The 18,631-nt window shown below is 33.2% G+C and overlaps 2 protein-coding genes across 3 annotated transcripts; one reads left to right on the top strand and one right to left on the bottom strand.

Moving 5' to 3' along the window:
* Positions 1-294: 294 nt before the first annotated feature.
* On the bottom strand, positions 295-13,405 carry LOC148627540 (threonine synthase-like 1). 2 transcript variants are annotated; one of them, XM_088574467.1, is made up of 11 exons: positions 13,267-13,405; positions 7,915-8,038; positions 7,195-7,335; positions 6,098-6,894; positions 5,782-5,852; positions 5,282-5,386; positions 4,868-4,970; positions 3,843-4,008; positions 3,220-3,471; positions 2,223-2,313; positions 295-1,733 (listed from the first exon to the last, which is right to left on the bottom strand). In XM_088574467.1, the coding sequence occupies exons 2-11, from the start codon at positions 7,948-7,950 to the stop codon at positions 1,408-1,410; spliced, it is 2,088 nt and encodes a 695-aa protein (XP_088430593.1). In that variant the 5' UTR covers positions 7,951-8,038; positions 13,267-13,405; the 3' UTR covers positions 295-1,407. The 2 variants fall into 2 exon arrangements, with proteins under 2 accessions (XP_088430593.1, XP_088430584.1); XM_088574458.1 differs by lacking the exon at positions 13,267-13,405 and having other exon boundaries at positions 7,915-8,424.
* LOC148627539 (uncharacterized) lies at positions 11,090-14,862 on the top strand. The gene is made up of 5 exons (XM_088572595.1): positions 11,090-11,104; positions 11,656-11,887; positions 12,295-12,470; positions 13,286-13,967; positions 14,645-14,862. Exons 1-5 carry the CDS (start codon positions 11,090-11,092, stop codon positions 14,860-14,862), a joined length of 1,323 nt encoding a protein of 440 aa, XP_088428721.1.
* Positions 14,863-18,631: the final 3,769 nt, after the last annotated feature.

Below are 18,631 nucleotides of genomic sequence, written 5' to 3'. Positions count from 1 at the left end.
GTTGAATATTCTATTGCCAGAAACGTTTTATTGGTTATAGAAGATGTATTGAATAATATTATGAATTACATTTGGGCTATGTTTCAGTGTAGTGTTCAGAAATAGTAGGGAAGTTCCAGGAATGGACCGGTGACACAAGATATTTTGATCCTCAAGGATAAAAAACTCATCAACTTTAAGAGGGACATGCATGGTTTATAAAGCAAATAATTAAACTGACTTGGTTGATATAGTTTGCAAATTACTTGTACTTAGAACGTTCTGGTCTTGAAAACACTACAATAATATTGCATGTAAAGTTACATATTTTTAATAAGTAAGTGCATTTATAAGCTTCATCTAATACGGTCGAACAGATATAAATGTCGATTAGTAAAGCCCTTTAAACTCTGTCATAAGAAAACTATTAACCAATAACGGTGCATATTTGACTGTACAGAACACATTCATATTCACATGTATGACACACTGATCGAACTACGTATACAACACGTATGCACGCGTTAGAAACTAAAATAAAGAAATAAAACAGAATGTAGCACGGACTATTAAACAAATAAGCAACCTGTAAGACCATTATTATGACAAAGTTTGTCTTGTCTCATTATATTGTCATGTAAGTCGAGGATGACGCTCACATTACTACTGCCTGAAGACAAAGGGTCCAAGATTCAATGGAGTCCGGGTTGTATTCATTAACTTATTCATATGGTGTGTCTGCATATGCTGCTCACTATTTGAACCTATTTTCAATCCCTTCATCTTTATGCAATAATTCATTTTTTTTATATTACTAGAACAGTGATTAGCTTTAATGTCACTATAGTAGTTGTTATACATATAATTGGTTCTTTCTTATAGACATTTTAAGATACTAACTTTCGATTCATGCGATAGGTATTGTTATACATGTAATTGATACTTGTAGTAGATGGGTATCAGAATAAACACATTTGATATCCTTAGAGAAACTGCTAGCAAAGCAGACTAGATCAAACTCAGAAAGGAGTAGTGGCGCCCTAGTATATCTATGTAATAAAAAAATTCTAAAAGTTTCCAGCATAAGGGAGGAAGGTTCTACTTTTGCAAGGACAAAGAACCTTACCTGTTGTCCGATATGGACTTCTTGTATTATAACGATTACTTCATTTACACGCGTGACTATGTTTCTATTATTGGTTCAGACCTTATCATTAAATATCAAGATTCAAGGTCAGTTCCGCCATCTGAATGGTCACTATATGCCGTCTTCAGTTTATTTCCTTTGCATCTTTTTCGTGTGGCGATTTTAATTTTTTTTCAATTTTGCACTGGCTGTTTGAATTGAAAAATTCATAAAGTTAAAAAAAATATCCAAGTAAGTAAAAAACCTAATTTACCCTTTGTTTATATAACGATATTTATAATTCAAACACTCCTAGAAAGCTGAGAAAATGACAAGATCTGCTTAACAACGTCTGAATATTTAGAGTCTATGACAGTTTTATGGTGTCGCTGATTCTGCAAGGAATTCTCTAGCAGTTTATGGGCTGGCGGTAATGTTCGCATTGCTTGTAATGATTTAAACAAATCCGTCAAATCACCGGCGTTGATGCTCTGAATCATGAAAGACATTATCTCAGGAGCAAACTTGTCACAGTGAGCTGTAGATGCTATGATCATTGGTCTGTTAGCATTGTTAAATCTGTCACCGACTGTCTTGGCAACTGCAGTGTGAGGGTCCAGCAAATATCCTTGAAGTAAGAAGTAGAGAAAGAACTAATACGTTATCGAATAAATATTCAAAATGGAATGTTGCAAAATAATAATTATATGCCACTATATAATGATAGGGGCGTCTTTCCTTCCATTATGCAGGGGGAGGGAAGATCGCTTACCCGTTACTCCTCCTACACTATTAAATGGAATTAAATGAAACTTTCATATAATCTTTACTACATGTTCTCATTGTGAACCTTTAGATTTTGATCCAAATCAATATGGAGGTCAAAAGGTGCATGTTACTAAATGGGAGAGTAAGGGTATCAAGTAAGCGGGCATTGCTCACAGTTTTTCTAGTTTTATCTGGTTTGTGTGTATTCCACCAGGAACATTTATAAGAGAAAGACATTAGTCAATCCTGATTAGTTCAATCATATTTGACTAAAAGAATATAATAGTATAGCAATGCAAACATATGAATTTTATACAACTGTTATATTCGGTGTATAAATGAAACAAACCCGTTCTATTCAGTGTGTCTTGTATAGTCTTCTTACAGTCTTCCTCACTACACCAATCAGCACTGAAACTATCACGCATTTTGTCAAGAAGCTGAAAGTGTGAAAGTATTGGCCAGTAAAGTCAGTTGTGTTTGAAAAAAGTATGGCTGGAAGGAATTATACCCATAGTCATTTGGGTTAAACTGCTGTTGTTAATTGCAGTATCAACATTGAAAGAGAAATTTCGAAAGTGTACAACAAGGCATTTTTTTTCAGTGAAAAATGCTTACAAAAACCATTCTATATATTTTTTCGTGTTTGGTACTGAAACAAGTGCTTTTGAATGTCTTTGAGTCGTAAAAATATCAATTACTTCCTTTCACATTTATGAATTTCTTAATTTTGATGTATTACCATAGTGCATGGCTATGTAACATGTATATCTACACTTTTATAAGTATCAGGGCATGTTTTATATAGCAAAACTGCATTACCTTGTAATACAAATCGTGAAACAGTATGGCCAATTTAATGTTATACAGCATAATATTTTGGATCCGAAATTTTCATTCTCAGCAGAGAATATGTCTCTGCTGATAAGATAACCATGGATTGTATAAGTTGTCAAACAGGGAGTTGAACTCACTCAAGTCATATATACATCCAAAGGGCAGTGATATAGGCGTGAACGGACAGTTATATTAGTTTATAATAGAAAATCGCAGAGTTTATCTAAATGCTCGTTATTGTAAAGATGTTCAATCATCGTTGTTTTTTCTTATTTTGATTATTACAATACTGTATAGAGATTAAAAGTAGGGAATACATGGCTGTCTTAACTTATTGACATAGACTTGAAACGCTCTACTCAAAACAGCCAAGGTACGAACTGAATTTAATTCCATTCGTCTTTATAAGTTGTATTTAACTTTTTTACACCGTCTAAACCTTTACGGAGATACCCTACATTTTCATTTACAGACAGAACACTGAATTTCATACTACTGAATAATCATACCTCGGATGACACGCTAAACTTTCCATTCTGTTTCAGAGATTCATAACAAGATCTAACCAGGCCAGAGTCTCTGTCAGATATGTGATATATGTATCGTTCTAGGTTAGAGGATACCAATATATCAATGGCAGGAGATGTTGTTTTAATCAGCTGACGCCGTTGGAGGTTGTAATCTCCAGTATTTATAAAGTCTGTCAGAACGTTGTTGGAATTCGATGCACAAATAAAGCGTTTAATTGGAATTCCCATTTGCTAATGAAAAGAGAAATTATAACTTCAGTTTGCAATATAAACCATGTTTGTAGTCACACCTAGGAGTGGTACTCTTTATTGTTGAAAGTAACTAAATAAGAGGCTATAGTACTTGCATTTCAAAAGAAAAGAAAGTTGTTAAAATCCTAAACAAATCAACAAAGTAGATCAAAGCATATGAACAAAATCCCGCCAAAAAATATCAAAAGAATCCACAGAAAAGAGAAGAAAAGATCTATAGTAAAACATGCAGGTATACCCTGTGTAGACAAAATAGATGTTTGGAACTCGTTTTTAAAGGAAATGGCAAAAAAAAAAATAATAAAAAAATAAAAATAACCAAGTACTTGGTTATGTATCAGAATTAATACCTTAGCATAATATGCTCCTAGAATATTGCCAAAGTTACCGGTTGGTATACACAGATCGATCTCATCCCCGATGGTAATTATGTCATTTTTCACTAGATCAAGGTACGAAGATACGTGGTAAACTACTTGGGGTACTAGTCGACCCCAACTTATAGAATTCGCTGCACTGAAAAAAAAGCATTAAAATAATTAGAACAGCAGGCTCCCAGGAGCCTGAATCGCTCACCTGGTTAAATTTTGCCTTTCAAAGGCAATAAATTTAACGAGATGTTGTCCAACAATTTTGACTCAAGAATTCTTTGGTAGGACTTATCATAAGATATTCTCAACAATTTGAAAGTTTCATTTAATCTATCAAAATTTTCAAGATATTGACTGAAAACTGTTAAAAAAGGGGTCATTTTTCCCCTTTCAAGGGCAATAACTCTTAAAAGGAGTCATCTGACAACTTTTATGCCTGAAGACTTTTGTAGTCCTAATGATGTGGATCATTTCGGCTATTGAAATAATTTTGCTAAACCTAACAGTTTGGGAGATATATGCGAAAAACTACTGTCTGACCCCTATGTTCTATTTTTAGTAATGGCTGCCATGTTTTTCTACGAATCAAAAATCCCCACATCAGTTCTATACAGGATACCCCAAGGAACATTTATACAAAGTTTGGTTCGAATCAGTCAAGTAGTTTCAGAGAAGAGTTTTGTTAACGAGGACGACGACGACGGACGCCAAGTGATGGCAACAGCTCACACGGCCTTTGGCCAGGTGAGCTAAAAACGGATGTTATAAAATAGACCTCGCTGAACTAAAAACAAACAAAGAAAAAATAGGGACGTAACAGTTTAACTATTGAATGCTACACTCAATTTAAGCCATACCGTAGCTTAGAATAACTGAAAAAAATGCATTCTTCAATTGAGAAACAGCTTTTCCAAAGACGAACAATTATAATTTAATGTAATAGCTAATTCAAGAAGAACTGTTTACCATTATTAGAAATTATTCAATTTGGATATATAATTTACCTTAGTTTGAAGTTGTTATCACCTAAGAGTTTGGCATTCAGGTCTGGATCTTGAAATGCCATTTTTACAAATGACTGACAATCATCAAAATCACCATTTACGCCTGAAAATAGTGTACTTTTAAGGCTTTTTTTAATTTCTACGCACTATAATAATATACACGTAATTACTATGATAATATACACGTAATACCCTCAATTGCATAAGGATAGACCTACCTCTACCCCGTCGAGCATGGATTTGATAGATACGAGAATTAAAGCTTTTCTGAAGAGCGTTAGTATTTCTATCCCTTTGGCTTAAACTTATCATTATAAATTTTCAAATTTGTTAAACGCACCGGCCCCCTTTTTTTAAGATGTTTTTTTTGTCGTTGTCATACATCCGTCAACACATAGTGAAATATTTACCTACCTACAACATGGACATTTTCTGATCTAATGGAGGTCATTTGCCTCTTTTGAACCTCACTGATGCCATATTCTGGAAACAACACCATAACTTTTACACCGGAATCAGCTACAAAGCGACATAGAAATCGGCAGCATCAACTATTTTTTTTTATATTACTTAAAAAGTTCTACAGACTTGTACAATGAGTTCGATGACGAAGAAGTCGATTTTTATGAGCTTTGCTATGTTTATAAATAAAAAGTAAATTAATGCAATATAATGAAGTTCCACAAAACTGAAAATTAGAAAATAAATTCTGCGGCATTTGTATAACGTTTACATCTAAAAATCCAAATTTCTATGTTTTGGTCACTTAAAATCTAATATGCATGGTTTTACATTCATGATGAAATTTGCCAAACGTAACAGTGCAGTTACAAGGAAAAGCTCTACATAAGACGAACAAGTGTAACAAAGAATAGGGAGTTGAATACACCTGGATATCAAAATAATAAAAGTACCTGCATGACGAGCGAACCCATCCAACACTGCCCCTCCCGTGTCACCTGAAGTTGCTACAAGTACCATGTACCTAAAAATTTTTTAATTAAAACGTGTCACTATATGAAAAGTCTAGTTTCACTGACATAAAAATGTTGACCCATTCTGTATCCGAAAGCAAACGTCTTTTTCGCATATTATTGAACAGGACTACCCAGTGCATGTACTTCTGAAAATTATGCACTTAGTAAATGTAAATTAAATTGATGGAGTTTTGAGAGTATTTGGATTCTGTGAGATATTATGAGAATTAATTTCTGTAATTGTTTAACGTACTTGGTATTACTTTCTTGTGTCTTTTTCAGGGCATCTGTAAAAAACTGCGGCATCAACTGCAAAGCGGCGTCTTTAAAAGATGATGTGGGACCATGGAATAATTCTAACAAGTATTGATTCCTTTCAAAATGGCGAATGGGAAATATTTCTGGACAATCGAAACTCTCTATGTTGTATGCCTTGTTTATCAAACTCTTCAGCAGCCTGGGATGCATGTCCTTTGGATGTATCCATTTTTCAAGAATTCGTAACGCTCGTTCTTGATAAGAAAAATCAACCATTCTGGAAAACTGCTTTGAAGTGAACTTCGGCATTGTTTTGTTAGGAACGAAAAGTCCGCCGTCCGCTGCAAGTCCTTTAAAAATCGCTTCAGAGAAAGTTGAAGTTTTACTCCGTGTGTCATCCCTCGTAGAAACATAGCCAGAATACTCTTTATAGTCTTTTATCTGTTCTGCAATTTTCTCAGCTATGGACTCCTGAGTTTCATTTGATTCGCAAACAACTCGGATGTCATATGCTTTCTCATAAAATGTCTGTCTATAGTTAAGTATCTCTTTCATCGAGGTGCCATCTTCCTGTCCTACAATTCTGTTCACTTTCATTTTTTCTAGTCTATCGGCAATGTCTTCTTTTTTAACATCTAAAAAAACCACAACACCGGAGTTGGCAAACTGTTCCATAGCAGCCGGGTACATAGGGTTAGAACCAGTTAATGACACAATGTGGCCTTGTCGTTGGAAATGTAACGATGCAAGACCCTCTTCTTCAATAAAACGATCAGATCCTACCTTCGAAAGCTGTAATAGGAAATATGATGATTTCCTTACTTTTCTATGGCTATATAATATACCGTAAAATATGTGGATGAAAGTTCATTATTGTGTAAATGACTTTTATATAGTATTATCAATCACATCATTTTGGTACCCATTATCAGTAAATTAAATCTGTCTCCAGATGAGAAATCGAGACTTCCAAATATGATATCGACACATTGTGTGGTAAGAATCGGTTACGTTTTTTTTTGTGGTGTATTGTCAATCTCAATGTTATATAAATTATCAAATTCAGAAGTAATATACATAAAATTCACCTACCTTATCTGCTACAGACATACCCCAGTATGACTCAAGGTGATGGTCATCGACATCTACTACGGGGAGACCGAGTCGTTCTCCAAGGATCCTACCAACAGTTGTCTTACCCGCCCCTGGGCTACCCATCAGTATCACATTGTTCTGTAAATTGAAATGTCAATCACGTAAGGTAACCAATTAGCCATTTTGACCTTTGAAAACACTCGACGAGAAGAACCATACACCAAAGATTTGTATACAGCAATCTATATTGAACTCCTAGCATACATTAAAACTCCTTTTAGCTTCTGTTCGTTTTGATTGCGTTCTTGCGCATTTTACCTGTTAATAAGTTGTCATGATTGCAGTATAACTGTAACATTCTATTACAAATGCTTGCAAAAACTTTAGTTTGTCCTGCTCTGAAAAGATTGCGAACGACTTGTTCGTCTTACATATATCTATCGTCTGCAAAGAACAACGATTTTGTTTATAAATATAAGGGGATTAAGTAGCGGTCCGAATTTTTGGTATTGATCGTCAACACCGGATAATCAGACATTTTGAATTTCTACACAATATAATGTTAGAATTTATTTCTGATATGCAATAATATCAAGTATTTCTTCAACTGATATGTGCTAGGGGTATAGTATCGATTTTGCTGTACGTATGCCTATTCGTACAAGATAACACAACACACTGTGATTTGATATTTGGCTTTCAATGTACATAACAAACCTTTTTTGATAAAGTGACTGTCGATGCACATCTCATACGCAGTGAATGTTGGGCTGACTTTATCCTCAGCAGACATCGCGCTTTGCCTTTGGGCAGGTGGATGGGCGTGTTCCTCCCAAACAGCCTAAATAATGCCCTCATATCAACACAGGAAATAATAACAAATGAATTTTTGACTCGGCTACGGATAATTGCAAAAGCTGTTCCGGAATAATTTAAAAAGTTTGATGAAGTCTATAGAACGCCATAATTGCCTGTATGTAATAACTTACATTTATGTGTACGCACTTCTCAAGGTTTGAACCATACTTTTTAATATATGCATATACTTCAAGTTCCTATACATGCACATACCACTCTGTTTCGTTGTGGTAATATTTATTACCGCTTGTTCATTTAAACACAAATTTTGCACAAAATTTCCAAAAAAATAGGCGGGGTTCTAATCTGCCACTAAATCCATTACCGAGACAAATTTCCTTAATTATAATCGACATATGTAGTGTAAGTAAGTAAGTACATTGTAAGTTTATTGAAATAAAGACCAAACATTGATCTAACATCAATTAACAAAGAAACATACATACATACATACATACATACATAAACAAGAAAAGGTATCAATATCAATGCAATAAAAAAAAATGTGTTGTTACATCAATGTAATATAAAATGCCTGTTATAATATCCCAGCTGAGGAATTTTTTATGTATAGACAAAGTGGACAAAAATCAATATTTTGTATTATTAGAAAATATTTTTTTTAATATTATAAAATCATTTTAATATCAGAAAATATTTTTTCAATATTAGAAATTCATTTTGTAATATTAAAAAATTATTTTCTAATATTACAAATTCCTGATTTAGTAATATTACAAAATATCACACATTTAGTTATATAACAAATTGAATTTGTAATATTAGAAAATGAATTTGTAATATTAAAATAATCACTTTGCAATATTGCAAAATCAGTCTTATTTTTTAATATTACAAAATGATTTTCTAATATAAAAAAAATCGTAATTGAATACAACAAATACATTTTCTAATATTAGGAAATCAATTTCTAATATTAAAAAATATTTTTTTAATATTAGAAATTCAATTGAATTTTTAAAATCAAAAAATCATTTTTTAATATTAAAAGAGGGTTTTATAATATTAGAAATAAAATTTGTTATATTAAAAAATAAATTTGTAATATTAAAAAATGACTTTTTTAATATTAGAAAACACTTATTTTTTGTCCACTTTGGCTTCCATAGAATTGAGTTATCTATCTTGGACCATTTTTAGCACTGGTATAATAAACTCTAAACACAAAATCATGCAATACAAATACAATGGTGAAATGTTTTGTTTATATTCTTGATTGACAGTATACATTCTGTTTACACCAGAGATTATAACTTTAGAAGCATCTAAATCCTGACTAATCAATAAAAAAATAAATTGATCTTTAGACATTGAAGAAAATGAGGGAACTATATGGAACACCTAAACTGTCTGATTAGATACACATTTGTTTATGTGTTGTCAATTTTATATTACTTGCTGTGGTTTTATAATTACATGTGGTCGTTTTGTATTTACGTTATGTAGAAACATCTTTACATTATGTCGTTTTGTCTTTACGTTCTGCAATTTCGTCATTACGTTCTGTAATTTTGTTTTTACGTTCTGTAATTTTGTTTTTACGTTATGTCAACATATATTTACGTTATGTGAAATTATCTTTATGTGCAGTGGATTTCTTATAAAGTGAGGTCGTTTCATCTTTACGTTATGTCGATCTTTAAATACTTTATGTGCATTTTCTTTTCTTTACGTGCAGTGATTTCTTCTTTACGTGATGTGGACAAAAATTTCATGATGACGTGTGACCCTGGAACTTTTTGATCGTATAAAAACCAAAACAAAAAATTGTAATAAAAATAAAAAAATGCAAAAAAATGGGAATTTCAATTTTCCCGTAAAAAGTCGCATAACTTCGACTCTACAAGATATTATTTGACTAAAAAGTATCAAATTTTGAATCATTCGATAGAAATTAAATTTCCTGAATTAATAAACCACCATTAACTGATTTTCAAGAAAGATTTTTTTTAAATGTTTAAAAATTTAACCCCTTCCCCGAGAAAACTGGTTCAGTATCAAACATAATTCTCATTCACAGCATACCGACACTGTAAAACTCAAATTTTAGGCATTCATAATTTAAAAGATAATGATTTACCCAAAATATCTGAACAATTCAGGCGTGTGATTTTTTTTATGGGGTTACAATTACTATATAATCGTAAAAAGTGGAATCTACAGAATTTCAGAATTTCATCTATATCACCCCTTATTATCTTTTTTCAGAATACCGTAGTTTAAACAAGCTTTTTTGTGATACAGTAGATTTGTATAGTGTCTAAGCTTTCAAATCGGCCAGGTAATTAATATTCGAACTTTTCCAAGTCAAGTTGGTGCAAAAATTACTACCCCAACCTATGAAAAAATACCTCAACATGAACCAAAATGTTAGTTTTAAATTTATTAACGGTGTACAATAGGCATGGTGGGTGCTATAGTTTTCGTCATTGATAAATCCAACATCACTGCTCATTTCATGAGCGTAATAGTTTAGTTTCAAGGCGACGATAATGTGTTTTCGTAAAAAAAAAGGGGAATTTTCGGAATTTCCTTTTTCTTCCATTTCACTGTTTGGCATATTTTTTTTAAAATACCGTACTTCAAAAAGCATCTGTAAATAAATACTACTATATAGTTAAGTAGCTTTCTTGTGAGTCCAAGTTATAAATATTTGAACTTTTCCAAGTCAAGTTAGTGCAAGAAGTAACCCCTACCCAGGAAAAAAAATACCTCAACATGAACCAAAATGTTATATTTAGCATATAATCGATCTTAACAAGACATGCTGGGTACTAGTGTTTTAATTATAGACGTATTCAACATATCTACTCATTTCAGGGACCTATTGTTTCCAGTTTCAATGTGAAAATATTGTGTTTTTCATAGTAAAGAGGGGATTTTTTTTAATTTCATATTTTCTTTCATTTTAAAACCTGGTATGTGGAAGTTCTTTAAGTACCGTACTTCAAGCATGCCTTTGCATATCTAAACATATTTATATAGCATCTTAGCTTTCTAATAAGCATAGGCGATGGACCGTATTAAGGTATTTTTATCATGGGTAGGGGCAATTTTTGCACTAATTTGACTAGGAAAAGTTCAAGTACTTAACTACACTATATAGTTGTATTTCAATATACAAAAGCTCTTTTGAATTACGGTATTTGAAAAAAATACGCCAATTAACGGTGAAATGGAAGAAAAAGATTCCGGAATTTTCCATTTTTATGAAAAAAAACACATTATTGTCGCCTACACTCCTAAATGTAGCAAATATGTTGGATGCATCGATAATGAAAGCAATCGCCCGCAACATGCCCAGTGTACGACTTTTATATGTTAAAAATCAACATTTTAATAATATATATAATATTCATCATTCAGTGCTTTAATTTATTTCGGAAACAATTCAATCAACTCCTCGCAACTTTTCCTAAAAAATAAAAAAAAATTGTAAATGTATAGTCTTAGTAAATGAGATTTGAGACAGATGAAAAATTTTGTATACTAGCCCTTTAAACTAGTTGCTTAAAAGTTTTTGGCACAGACTGAAAGAATTAAACTTAGATCAAAAAATTATTTTTCCATATGTTTCAGTCAATTGTCGCAGGAATATTAAGTGAACATTTGGAAGATTGTAAATGGATGGCAGACGTCAAGAGAAAAAAACATGACTACCATGCTTATATCTCTTATATCTCAAAGAAGAGTATTACATCACAGCTGCCCATAATAGATGCAAATGAGGCAAAGCATGAAGACTGTCTTAAGATCATGGATGAATATGAAAAGATAATCACACAATTATTCACAGAAGCCAATGCTAATTGTCACAACTACAGACATCTAAGTTTTATTTCCCAAATGCTTAGTGATGTTTTGATTCACACATTTTTTGTGAGTCCAAACAAAATGGTACAACAAAAATGTTCTTTTTCTCTTTAATAAGAATTTCTTCAAGCGGTCAAGGTGTTGCATCCATGAAGTGTTCCTATACTGTTGCATGAACATATTTAAAAAGGTATGAATCGCACCCTGGTATTTCTATCTTCATCTGCATTGTGGTTCCAAAAAGTTCTAGTGGTTAAAATAATTTTGACTTATCCATTAGCCGCTAATTTGTTTTTATTACCTCTCAGAATAAATCTAATCCGGTAGAAAAATTTTGGACATAAAATTTTTTTCAAAATTAAATTTCTTTAAAATACTGATTCGTTTTTGTCTTACTTGATATAGGCTCTGATGATAAATTAAAACAATATAAAGTAATATTGGGAGGAGATCAGCTAACAAGAATTAGATTAAAGGAGGCAAAAGCATTAAGAGGTTTATCACCTGATTGGAAGAGAAGATTTGAGGATCTAGATCCTATTGTTGTGGAGCTTTGGCATGTTAAACAGGATTTGCTTGAGGTATGGGAAAATTTTTTTCTTGTTTTTCTTAAACCAAATGCAACATCCTGAAATTGCACAAATTTGCATACTTTACTTACAAGAACTATAGTGAACAAATTGTCAATACTACACACTTAAACTATTTAGAAAAACCAGTCCTTATACCAAAAATAAAATCTGATTCAGGATTTCAATGCCACAAACCATTCACTAAAGTTTAAAGAAAACATGGTAAAACTTGCAATACTGTGAGCAAGAATACCCCTTGCACATCTCCATTATGTCCAACCTTCCTATAAACTTTCATAAAAATCCCTTGAATGGTTTAGGAGGAGTTTCATGTACAATGTTTTAACACGTGAAACCCTTGATTTAGATTATGTCCCTTTGGAGGCCTTTGACAGAAATTATATTCCTTCAAGTTCATGTACATCTACTTATAATCTATACCTTCCTGTAAAGTTTCATCAAAATCTAATGAGCATTCAGAAGAAGTTGCGCTTACAAAAAATGTGGACAAACAGATGGATAGATTCCTATTTAGCGCCTAAACTTTGTTTGCAGGGGGTATAAAAATGGTGACACTATCCAGGGTACAAGATGAAATCATTAATGTCTTTTTTATAAGTCAAAACATTAAACCTCTGAAATGTTTTTGTATGATGTAAAATAACAATTAATATAACTGTGTCCTAAAAGTAATACGAAAAGATGAACAAAAGCAATTTCAACTGAACAACTAGGAGATAAGTAGGTTTACCTCAAATCAGTACTTTTAACAGAAAAAATCAAAACCACTTATGCTTAATCATACCTCTAATCCCTTTCAAAAGCTGTTTAAAGCTCTCTACAGCCCAATTAGTTTTAGAACTGTAGGCAGTTTAGCTTTCTTTAAAGTCAAACTCCAAAGATCAGACATTTCCGGAAAAGTCAAAGGCCATTTTAAGTCCCATAAGGCCTTCCTCCAACTGGTTGGTGAGGAGGTTATTACTGCTCAATGGAAGGCAATGCTCCCTGAAATAGGAGAGATTGAAATCAATGATAATGACAACAAACTGGAAATCTTAGATGAACTTCTGGATCTCTTTTTAAGAAAGTACAACTATATTGCACCAATTTGTGATCATGTTACTACAACCGAAAAAGACGAAGTGTATAACTACTTCAACAACTTGGCACAGTGGTTTAAGCATATTGAATCATTCAATCGTATGGCAAAGGAGGGAGATATCACAATGATAGTGCCAAATTTGCTGTTGTCCTTGCCATATTTTTACAAGCATTCATCATTGTCAAAATATTTAGTTGAATGTATCAACTACTGTATTCAGGTGGAATGTTTGTTATCCCCATTACAGAAATTGCGAGTGTTAGAAGGTTCTTTTGTCAATGTTCGTGGAGGCCATAACAACAATGTTGAAAGCGACCTCCTGCAAGAGCATTCAGTTCGCAACCAGAAAACTCTTATAAAACAGTTAGGGGCCAACAAAAAAGGCCACCCAGAGAGCTTCTGGAGCAGGTGGCGCTATTGCTGATATAGCTGAAAATAATGGGAAATCTTTAGGAATAAGAGTTTGTTTGTTTGTTTGTTGGGGTTTAACGTCCGAGCAGCAATATTTCAGCTATATTCAGACGATGAACATGAAATGGATGATTAAATGAACATGAAATGAAAAAAAGGATGGGACACAAGGATAATAGGGTCGACAAATTTTGATTGCCACTGGAAAAGGGGGGATGGGTAAGGTCGGGCAATTTAGCCTCCTGTGGCGGAGCACAAAGGTTCCTACTCCTATCGAATACCACAGCAGGGTTCTTTAACGTTCGAGGAACGTGGCATCTTTCCCAACACGGTGAACCACTATGGTTTGCGGTCAGGTTTTCCGTATTATAGCCTGACAACCCCGGCATGTAACACGCCAGGGGTACCCCATTCCACCACCTGGGGCACACATCCCAGTTGCTCTGTGGGCAGAGCGCCTAGCCCCCGGCTAGGTTTCTGAGCACTATTTAGTCGCCTTTTACGACAAGCTTAGCGCTGCTGCAGGCCTATTCTTTTAACACCCGGACCTGCACGGGCGAGGAATAAGAGAGAGATCATCTAAACATACTAGGACAGTGTCACAAGAGGACAAAAATGTCATATCAGCAATTTTAGAAGACATAAGATCTTTTGATTTTACACCTGGCAGGAAGTTTGAAGGGTTTGAAAAAACTTGCCGAGACTGTATTTCATAGCATCAATGGCAATAAAATGTATGTAGATTTTGAAAGAATCATAGAAAGAATACTTGCAGGACAAGTCTTCAATGATAATGACGACGATGACGATGATGATGATGATGATGATGATGATGATGATGATGATAGTATTTCAGAAAATGATGAAGATGATCTGCCAGATCTGTAAAAATAGAAAGAAAATGACTGTTACAGCAGCTTGAAATGAACTGAATAAATTTAGCACTACATCATACATGTACCAATGTGTCCTACTTCACTAATAACTGGAACACATGTGTGCTTTTTTGAATAGCTGTCAATTATGATGACTTTAACCTCTTAATCGTAATTTATACCAGAATGTTTGAGTAGCTTGTATTCTTCATTACTTCATTTCTAATGCTTGTGATTTTTAACAAACAACACTAACTTGTGAAATACTGTGGTTCATATTAATTAAGACTTACCAATAAAAAAATCTATTTAGAATACTAAAAATTAATATACATACCTGGAATTGGTATTCAACATAATAACCTACAAATTGATTTGATGTTGCCTAAGACAAAAATTATAACAATTTGTTCAAATTACCTATTTATTAGACAGGTAATAAATCAAATATAATCATACTATACAAGCAAATGAAAATCAATTTGTCAAAAAGTGACATTGAAGTACAACACATAATAATAATAGCAATGTTTGAATCTACCATGTTTTCTCAAAATTGTTACATAAATGTATGATATATCTAATAAGTATTTAAACTTTCATATTATGCCATTTTGCAGTTTCTTCTTAATTGTATACAATTAGAATGATTGGCTAGTAAAGACAGAGAGTTCATCATGCCAATTGTCTTAATCATACATTCTAAGCACTCCACTGAAGAAATAGCCCCAGAAGGAAACATTGCAATGCTTATAAAACTTACATATTTAGGTTAGGAAAACTAAAAATCAGAAAACTAATACCTTCAACTTAAGCAAAGCAGCAATTAATAGATTATCTAATATTTTTTTTAACTAGTGGGAGTTTTTCATGCTCATCTCGTCTTGTGGAAAAGCTGCTCGACAAGATCAGAATGAGAAACTCCTTCTCGATGAAAACATATTTAATAATCTAATATTAAGTTGTATATGAATTTTGATACATCTGTTGGGGAACTATGACTCCTATCTTATACCCCCCAATCATAAGTATAATATCAGGCAAGTCCAAATTTTCTTTTTAAATGAATAAATTCAATGCTGTTGCTACTTTTTTGTTCATGGGTACATTTAAACTGTAACAAATACTTACGTTCATTGGGCCTATTGTTGCAGCTGTGACACTGATGTAGATAAGCTGCAGATATCACAAGTACAGGTAAGTTTTCTAGTATTCTGGAATGGCAAAAGTAGTGCAGGCATGGAAGAGACCAATGCTCCGGAGTTTGGGCCAAAATTAATTTACGCATACCAGAAAAAAGTAGTCCCGCCTATCACGTGAGTGGGAGGAGCCAGAAAGTCGATAACCTGCTAATGTACGGATACAGCAAAAAAAAATAAAATAACCGTATACCTTTATTCGTTTAACAAATAACCTCATTGCAGGATAAAAGTATTTAGAGATCGACATAACGTAAAAATGAAACGAACTCATGTTATAAGAAAACCACTGCACGTAAAGATAAATCAATATAACGTAAATGTATGTCGACATAACGTAATCATAAAACGACAGAACGTAAAGACAAAATTGACAGAACGTAAAGACGAAATGGCAGAACGTAAAGACAAAACGACATATGTTAAGATGTTCCTACATAACGTAAATACAAAATGACCACATGTAATTATAAAACCACAGCAAGTAATATGAACAAATGTGTATCTCATCAGACAGTTTAGGCGTTCCATAGAACTATATCTAAAGTATTTTCAAAGAGTTCATCCTGTTCCTGTATTAATTTAACACATTTAATTATACAATGAAATGCATCTTCAATATCTTCATGACATAACTGACATATCCTTTTTTTCAACAGGTAAATTTACATAGCGACACTTTGCAATGTCACAATTACTTATACGAATGCGAGTATAGTTAGATAAACTCCGTTTGTCAACATTTGTGTGTAAATATTGCTCCCTCTAAAAATCGTTTTTAAATTTACGAAAAGTTTTTAAGACAATCAGTTCAAGACTATTTTATGAATATAATTGCATTAAAACCTATGATTTTTCAACACTGTATACTTCTATTCCCCATACTCAGTTAAAATCCCGACTTAAAAACATTATACATCGTTTTTCCAAAAAAGATACAAATATATAGTTCTTGGTAGAGATTCCTCATACTTTGTAAGAAATAATTCCAAATCATCTTCCAAATATACAGAGGAAGATGTTTACAAAATGCTGGAATTTTTAATTGACAACATGTTTGTCCGGTGTGGTGGACGTGTTTTTCAACAAACGGTCGGCATTCCAAATGGGAACAAATTGTGCTCCTTTATTTGCTGACCTATTCCTTCACTTTTATGAGGCTGACTTTATAGCTGATCTGATCAGAAAGAAACAATATCGTTTGGCTAGATCCTTCAATCTCAGTTTCCGCTATATAGATGACGTATTATCTTTAAACAATCCTAACTTCGGGGATTTGATACATCGCATCTACCCAAAAGAACTTGAGATAAAGGATACTACAGACACTGTGAAGTCAGCCTCATATCTTGACCTATACTTAGAAATCGATGGTAAAGAAAAACTATTGACCAAACTTTACGACAAACGTAATGACTTTTCATTCAGAACTGTCAACTTTCCTTTCATCTGTGGCAACATCCCTTCGGCTCCTGCGTATGGAGTGTTCATATCACAACTCATACGTTATGCCAGAGCTTGCCGAAACTACGCAGACTTTTTGTATCGCGCTAGAACTCTAACAAATAGGCTTCTGGAAAAGGGTTATGTTGCTACAAGATTGAAGTCATCACTACAGAAGTTTTATGGTCGTTATCATGAACTCGTGGATCGTTATGGTGTATCCATCAGCACCATGAAAACTGATTTATTCAACGGGTCATAGTTTTCCTTCCCTCGTTTGTCTACCCCGGACTTGACTTTTTATGAGCAACTCGGTGGGTGTTTCTAGAAAAGCAGAGGACGCTTACCCTACGGATACACCTGGTCCATGGTCCCAGTTTTTAGTGGAGTCCGAGTTGCTCATTTACTTTTGTTACTTTGTATGTATGATTTTAGTTACTTTATGGTCTTCGTTGTGTATGTCTGTTTTCCATGTCTGGTCTTTGTCCCTGGATTACATTCTTTTGATTACCGCTATAACCTTGGTTCCGTTGATTACTCTTTTTAACTTATTACGCCCCACAGCTCTATCATCATTAAAAAACTTAAATTGAATGCCAAAATTTGCAATATTAGTCTAGCAGCTTGTTTTGAATAGCAATCAAAGTTCTCTTGTTAGAAAAAGTTCCCTGATTTTCCCATATTATATGACCAAATCTAATTTGATACGATAAACATTTAATTTTATTAGGAAGACTATCCTTCATTGACACATTAACCTTATCTGCCTTAGAAATCAAATTGTTATGATTTGCCTTCAAAACATGTAGCCAATATTCAATACTAGATTTAATTGCTATAACATACAAGGGGAATAATCCAAGACACCCAGGACTGCCAAATTGGAGGCAGATTTATGAAGACCAAGAACATACTTGGACATTTTCAGTTGAATTCTATTGGGAACAAACTTATCAAAGTTACATTCGAACTCATCCATATTATTTCCCTTCAATAATTGAGGCAATGCCCAAATTACACTACATTATAATAATATGTATGACCTCAACAAAACAAATACGCACCAACGATCAAAAACAAAATTGAACTTTCATGCATCAGAAGAATAACTGAAAGATATTCCTTTATGCGCATATATGG

Source organism: Perna viridis, chromosome 1, assembly GCF_037379345.1.
Source record: "Perna viridis isolate PV_CMFRI_1.1 ecotype Kerala chromosome 1, ASM3737934v1, whole genome shotgun sequence".
Taxonomy (NCBI): Eukaryota; Metazoa; Mollusca; class Bivalvia; order Mytilida; family Mytilidae; genus Perna; species Perna viridis.
This window is presented reverse-complemented; position numbering and strand designations above follow the sequence as displayed.